At 40.6% G+C, this 7,934-nt stretch overlaps 1 protein-coding gene across 1 annotated transcript; it reads left to right on the top strand.

Moving 5' to 3' along the window:
• The first annotated feature begins 6,079 nt into the window (after positions 1-6,079).
• LOC141655476 (protein FAR1-RELATED SEQUENCE 5-like) lies at positions 6,080-7,665 on the top strand. Its single transcript, XM_074462556.1, has 3 exons — positions 6,080-6,376; positions 6,672-7,420; positions 7,578-7,665. The coding sequence occupies exons 1-3, from the start codon at positions 6,080-6,082 to the stop codon at positions 7,663-7,665; spliced, it is 1,134 nt and encodes a 377-aa protein (XP_074318657.1).
• Positions 7,666-7,934: the final 269 nt, after the last annotated feature.

Consider the following 7,934-nt stretch of genomic DNA (forward strand, 5'->3'; position numbering starts at 1 on the left):
TTATACATTGTTGGTATCATGTTGGAGAATGATTTTTGATGATTTTCACCTTAGAAAGTGCCTTAAAACTCCGTCTGAAAAGTGTCTCAAATGGAAATTCGGGATTCACATGTGGAAATTGGTGATGTATATGAATGATTAAGTAAAGTTGAACTTCAATATGTTAGTAGGGATGCTACATGATGAAGAACATGTCAAACTAATGGCAGCTGTAAGACCGTCTGACAAGTTTAATTGAGTTATTTGTTTTGATATTGAAGACAATGATAGTATGTTCTAAATTACTTCTCCACGAACTTGTATAACTGTTTCACATGTTACTGGAAGTGTTGTGGCGTAGCCTTAGAATCATGCTAGGATATTGGAATTCATTGAACATGTATATTCACCATGATCAATTTTTCATAGCCGTGGTTCATGAGTAGTTGTAAACTGAGTTTATATATCAATATGAGGAAACTGTTGGTGAACGTGTGCACCTAGCTGAGCCTTCAAGTTTAATGGCATGAATTATGTGCTTCACATGTCGAATTTGTTGGTGAAATTTGCATACCTAGCTGAACATGTAAAGACCAAATTACGTGAGGTATATGTGTACATGTTTATATAAGTTTATCTGATCATATGTCGAAACAGATGCCGAGACTGAACCTAGGGATTCGTCAAAGTAAACGGGGAAGGGGTAATCAACCGGAGATTGGGGAAGGGAGCGGACCCGTGGTACCCGCGGTTCCGGAGTACCCTTCCGTTGTTTTTGTTGATTTCAAGCAGAGGGAGCGTTTTGTAGCCTTACAAAAACGCAAAATGAGACCCACGAGGTGTATAGACACCACCGTGTTGGAGGATTTGGAGATAGAGACGGATGTCCGTCATATTTTTGAGACTTTGGGTCTTACTGGGTTGTATAGGTTGAGGAAACACACTTATCCTTTTCTTACCTTGGAGTTCATGAGCTCCTTTAGCTATGACCCAGCGGGCCAGACCGTCGAGTTTAGGTTGATGAATACCAGTTTTCTGTTGACTATGGATCTGTTTGCCTCTCACCTTGGGTTGGCCAAGCCTCCCAAGGACTCCATCACCGATATTCCAGCCGAGTGCGGTGTCTGCCGTCTGATGCCTTGTCTGACTGGAAAGCAAGCTCCCACCTCGAGCAACATGCTGATTAATGACGTTCAGCACGTTACCTTGAGGGTCTTTCTCCGTTCTCTTTCGAACCTCCTTTATGATAGAAAGGATATCAGTAAACTGAATAATCATGAGGTCTTGCTTCTGATGTCTTACCTCAACCCGGAGCGGGCAAGGAAAGTGGTCTTTAATGCTCCTTCCATGGTTTGTGCTGCCCTTGCCTTGATGGCTTCTTCTTCTTCCGTGCACGAGTTGTGGCGCTATCGCCACTCGGTTAGAATGAAAAGCTAACCTCTTTTGAGGCTTCTTCGGGGTATGTGCCTCTAGCTACCCCAGTGCCTACCATGGATCGTGACTACTATCTCGACCTGAAATGGTTGAGGACCTTGGCTGACGGTAGCCTAGCGTGGAGGGTGTGGGGCGTGAGTTGGATGAAAATTCCAGCTCCTCAGCACCTCCCACCGACGGAGCCCCTAGAGCCGGCGGTAGTGGCTGTGGATGTGGACGAAGAGGATGAGGAGGAGGAGGATGAGGATAGACCCCGCCAGCTGCAGACCTATCTCATCGACGACACCATTCTCGAGGTGATGCCGGAGCCGACAAAGGGCGAGAAATGCGGGAGTTGCGGTAGTAGAGAGGCCTAGATTGGGGAGAGGACCCCGTCGAGTGAGGGAGAGGGCCTCGGAGACTAGGCCACAGCCGGTAGCGCCACACGGCAAAGCAAAGATCCTTTCCGTGCTACCCTTACCTCGACACCCCGGAGGCACGATCCAGCTACTTAGCAGAGCGAGTGTCATCTACCTTGACACTCAGGAACATGCACGAGATGGCGTACACTCAGGGGATAGGGACCGAGGGACCTCACCCAGTTTGGTGGAGGGGAGTTGGGGACTACTCAGGTGTTTTCCATTCCTACGGGGTGGAACAGTCGACGTGGGGGACACCTCAGTCATTTGCTTACGGTGGCTTGACCCCATGGTATGTGAGCCGGGAGCGAGGAGCGGGAGCGAGGATTTGATGCGGGTGTTGGTTCATCGGGTGCGGGGTATGCCTGGAGGTGGAGGGGGTGATGATGAGGTGATGGTTGATCAGCAGCAGCAGCAGCAGGAGGAGTGATACTCCTTACTCTTATCTTTGTTTATGGTAGTTGATGTTGGTAGTATTGTTAGACGTTCATAGTTAGTTTATTGCGACGCGGTTTATGAACTTGTATTGTTGGCCATAAGGCCGGATTTGCTATTTTAACCTTTTGCAGGATGATTGGGAGTCGGGGCATCATCCCGACTCAATTTATGTGACGGTCATGTATATATATATTGGTTTATGACAGGTTATCTAAGGAAATTGGCCTGTAGGTACTCGACAGAGTACCCCGTACTCTATCGAGTAGCTGCAGGAAAGGAAGAGAGAAAGCATTCTGAACCGGGGCTACTCGATCGAGTAGCCAAGACACTCGATCGAGTAGCATGGCACTCGATCGAGTACCCTCACATACTCGATCGAGTAGCACTGTTACAGGAGGTTTTCAAAAATTAAAAGTGTGCAATTGTTTTTATAATTACAAGTTTGATATTTAACGTGGTTGTTAGTGCTTAATAACATCTGGGAACTGTTAATTTTATATGTTGGAAGTCGTGCTTGAGATTTCTATGTACCTATTTGTAACAAGTAGTGAAGTGGTGATGATTTCTTGTTGTTTTTAAATATTCCATATGCCATGTTTCCATCTATCCTTTGAAGTCACATCCTTTCTTACATTTGGACATACAATGTTAACATGCTTTATCAACGGCGGCTAGTAGTCCGGTGATTTGTGTATGATTTATAGGTTATCGAGCACATAGTAGTAAGTAATGTCCATAACAAATAATATAACTTTTAACTAACGTAATGCTACAAGTAATAGGTAATGTGTCTTGTGATTTTGACGGTGAACTTCGGGGACGAAGTTCCTTTTTAGAGGGGAAGAGTAATGTCGCGAAAGGAAAAGGCTGCTTTGAATTATATTTTGCTTGTTTATAATGTTATTGGTAGTATGTTTTGCTTTAATTACAAAATAAATTTCCGAAGAATATGTGATTACTTTAGTTCTATAAATGAATGTGTTGTATATTTTGTTTTCAATGAGCGGTCATGAAGAAATAATTATGGTACAATGAATCGTAATAGAATCACGTTGTGAGTAACATGGTGGTATTAGTTGTATAGCACGAAAGTTTATATGAGACTTAGTTGGAAAGTCGATGAGAAACATGTTCTGGATTGATAGTCTGACAGTTGTTACCATATGTCGGGTGATCGTGGATTGTGCTTTGCATTGCGAAAGTGAAGTTTATATATATAGAGTAACGGTTGACGGTGACAATGGGCGTATGATAGTAGTAAGAGTCGTTACGAGTAGAGCGTGAGACGATGATGATGATGACATGGGGGATGGTATTTACGGGAGTCATGACTCGAGTGGGAAGAATAGCAGTGTCGTGTTTTTCGTGTCATATATGTTGGGATGGGTGAGTTGAACTTCGGGGACGAAGTTCTTTTAAGGGGGGAAGACTGTAATACCCGCCCTTTTGGAGATCCTTTGACCAGTGTTGACCGACTTTGGGGAGCGAGAGTAGTCCTTGAAAGTCGTACCAAAGTTATCTTGGGTTTCGAGTTGGGAGTGGTACTCGATAGAGTAGAGGCTACTCGATCGAGTAGCTTAGTTACTCGATCGAGTAGGGGGTTACTCGATCGAGTAGGTTGGGTACTCGATCGAGTATCGAGTTTGCAGCGAGGGTTTTATATCGCGTTTTGTTAAATCCGCAAATCATTTCCGCCTCATTTCTTCCATCTATCCGTCGCCCCTTTCCCTTCTCCTCACCACAAAACCTCCATGGAAGCCCTTTGAAGGTCCTTGTGCCTTAGGAGAGCGTAGCTTGAGTCGGGTAGCGGTCTTTTGCCGGGTTTCTCCTTATAGGTATGTCATAATCATCATCACTGTTCCCTTGGTTGTGATTAGGGTTTGCTTGATAGTAATAGACAGTTGTTTGCCCTTATAGGCTTTGCTTGGTTCTTTGGTTATGACATGTGTCGGCGTGGATTGGTTGCGGTTGCGTAAAGGTAGGTTCGCCTACTCGGTTTTTACGTAGATAGTCTAGTGCGTCGATCGTTGTATCGTGGTTATTGTCTTTGTAATTAGTATATTTGGTTGATTCGGACGATGATGTGATTGTGGTTGTGATTGTTTTATGTGGTTCTCGAGATGCGTTCTCGGTGAGTGGAGTCACTTGCGGGAGTGGCTTCACGCCCTAGTTTCGCCCTTCGTGGAACCCGCCACGGAAGGGGATGTGCACATTAATGGGACAGGGTTATCGCTCGGTATGATGAGCGGGGCTTAGGTGGGAACGGCTGCGGTCCCCCATGGTGGTGGTCCGGTGGACGAGTCGGAGACGGAGATGGAGCGGAGTGCTGTTTGTGACTGATTGTCTTGTGTTGTTTTGGTAGTTGTTGATAACTTGGTTATGTCTTATCTCAGTACTGACTTTGTGTGGTTGTCTTGTTTGTTTATGTGTCTGCCGTGATCCCTTATGGTGAGCAGTCCGTCTTAGCAGGTGTAGATGTGGTTGCTAGCTGGAGTCCGGGCGGGGATGAGTCGCCATGAGATTTAATAATTGTAGCTAGTGGACTTTGAGTTGTATCTTTTGTATCATTAGTTGGATAGATGACTTGTAAAGTAATTTAATCGTTCTTTTATCGACACTTAATTATTACTATCCTCGGGCAACCGAGATGGTAGCGCCTTTATATGCTAAGGAAGGCCTAGTTAAGGCTCCTCTGTATATGGGGGTGTTACAATAATAACTGTTGTTATTAGGTTGATAAGTTTTTTGTTAAAATTACTGATTGCATGTAGATTATTTTCATATTGTTACTCATTTTGTCGTTATAATAACAACTACATAATATCACGGTAATTGCATATAGGTTTTCATTCATGATATCATTCAATATCTAGTATTTGAATAACTCGATTACAATAATACAATAACTGACTTACAGTATTAAAATAACTTTGATATTACATTAAAATAACTGTGATGCATTTTGCTGAACTAGCCTACCAATCTCAATAAAAAAACCTCCCCCTCTCTGATAGAATAATTGGATTTGTATAATACAATAACCACATTTTAACGTTAAAATAACTGTTGTAGCAGAAATTGTTTTTTTCATAATAAATACTATTTTATAGGATCTGACAAAAATATCCTTACAATAACTACTCTTTAATAATGAAATAACTTTAATATTACATTAAAATAACTGTGTGTGCATTGTGGTGGACTAGGCTACCAATCTCACTAAAACCCTCCCCTCTCTTATAGAATAATTGGATTTGTATAATACAATAACTGCATTATAACGTTAAAATAACTGTTGTAGCAGAAATTGTTTTTTTCATAATAAATACTATTTTATAGGATCTGACAAAAAAATCCTTACAATAACTACTCTTTAATAATGAAATAACTTTAATACTACATTAAAATAACTGTGTGTGCATTGTGGTGGAGTAGGCTACCAATTTCACTAAAACCCTCCCCTCTCTAATAGAATATTTGGATTATATGATACAATAACTGCATTAAAACATTAAAATAACTACTGTGGCAGAATTTTTTTTTATACTATTTTATAAGATCTGACAAAAATATCCTTACAATAACTACTATATAATAATGAAATAACTTTACTATTACATTAAAATAATTGTGTGTGCATTGTGGTGGACTAGGCTACTAATCTCACTAAAAAGCTCCCCCCTCTGATAGAATAATTGGAATTGTATAATACAATAACTGCATTATAACATTAAAATAACTGCTGCTGCAGAGATTGTATTGTATTGTTTTGTTTTGTATAAAATCTAAGATGTTGAAATTAATAATACCATTACAGTTCTCCTGTTTTAATGTTTCCAGTCATTGAAATTAATACTACCAATGCAACAACTTTGTCTACACCTACCGTTGCATCTGAAACAGGAGAAAATACCATCCATAATCTGGGATTGAGATATACTCCAGGTGGCAGTGAGGAGTGGATTAAGATGGTAGATAATGGTTTCAAGCCTGCACTGGGGTTAATGTTTATAAAGCTGGAGGAGGCAATAGAGTTTTATAATTTATATGCTGTGGCTTGTGGTTTCATACCAAGAAAGTACACACAAACAAGATTCCGTGATGGTTTGATAGACAAAAAATCAATGGTCTGCAACAGACATGGATTCAAAGAGGATTGCAAAAAACTCAAACCTGTTGTTGAATTTGAAAACACAGAAGAGAAAAAGAAGAGGAAAAGATCTGTAGAGCCAAAGAAAACAAAAATAACAAGATTTGGTTGCAAGGCAAAAATACGGTTTTGTGTTGTATTCAATGACGTTAAGGAGCTAATAGGGTATGCCATTAATACGTTTTATGAAGGTCATAATCACAGACTCTACTCACTCAAAGAACGGGAATTCCAGAAAAAACTTAAGAACACTTAACCTTTACATTAAACAGACAATTGTTAACAATTGTAAACTCAATATCGGGGCTACCAAGACATTTAGAATTCTGGCGGAACAATCAAATGGGTATGCAAACATTGGTGCATCTCTCACAGAATTCAAGAACTTCAAAAGAAATATTAAATGTTATATAGGAGACGAGGATGCTAACATGATTCTCGATTATTTAAAGGCGCTTTCTGAATCACAAGATGGCTTTTACCATGCTTATCAAGTTGATGAGGATAATTGTTTGGCTAGAATCTTTTGGGCAGATGCACAAGCAAGAATGAATTATTCCTTGTTTGAGGACACCATCACCTTTGATCCTACTTACGGTACTAACAAGTACCACATGGCCTTCACCCCATTCACTGGTGTTGACAACCACAAAAAATCAGTGCCTTTTGCTGCTGCACTTGTCGATCACGAGAACGATGGGTCATTCATTTGGGTGTTTAAGAAGTTCCTTGATTGTATGGGCAACAAGGAACCTCATTGCATTCTTACTGATCAAGATCCGGCAATTAAACTCGGGGTGCGTTCTGTATTCAAAAAAGCAAGATATCGCTACTGCATGTGGCATATAATGAAAAAACTTACCGATAAAGTTGAGTCACAGATTTGTAAGGAGACTGACTTTGTTGAGCGGATATGTGCAGTTGTTTGGGATACTGACTTGGAACCCATTGAGTTTGAAGAAAAATGGACTCAAGTGATTAATGACTTTGAGTTGAATGATAATACTTGGTTGACATACATGTATGGAAAAAGGCACAAATGGATACCTGCTTACTTTAGGGATTTGCCTTTAGGCTGCCTTTTAAAAACTACACAAAGATCAGAGAGTCAAAACAGTTATTTCAGAAGATTTGAGAGCATAGATGGCACACTTGTAGAATTTTGGTTGCGTTTTCAGAGTGCAATGGAACAACAACACTATAATCATAGATTTCTTGATGCTGCAAGTGACAGCACATTGCCACAGGTTTCTTCTAAGACAATGATTGAGAAACATGCCTCTAAAATCTACACACATACTGTTTTCTATGAGTTCCAAGAGCAAGTGCAAATGGCTCCTTGTTCGTGTGCCGTTAGGGGTTTTCGAGCAAGGAAACATGCACATTATAAATGTTGAAGATGCCTACAGGAAGCATAGAATATTTCAGGTTATTCAATTTTATAAACATAATTGTCTTTTTACTTTAACATACAATAACTGTGATAAAAGAATACAATAACCGTGTTTTAACATTAAAAAAACTGAAAGACTTCT

This window comes from Silene latifolia, chromosome 5 (genome assembly GCF_048544455.1).
Source record: "Silene latifolia isolate original U9 population chromosome 5, ASM4854445v1, whole genome shotgun sequence".
Taxonomy (NCBI): Eukaryota; Viridiplantae; Streptophyta; class Magnoliopsida; order Caryophyllales; family Caryophyllaceae; genus Silene; species Silene latifolia.

Coding starts and splice junctions, on each gene's coding strand:
- LOC141655476 (XM_074462556.1), top strand. CDS start 6,080: ATGTTTCCAGTCATTGAAATTAATACTACCAATGCAACAACTTTGTCT. Junction 6,377..6,671: donor TGATAGACAAAAAATCAATG/GTCTGCAACAGA, acceptor TACATTAAACAG/ACAATTGTTAACAATTGTAA. Junction 7,421..7,577: donor AATACTTGGTTGACATACAT/GTATGGAAAAAG, acceptor TTGCGTTTTCAG/AGTGCAATGGAACAACAACA.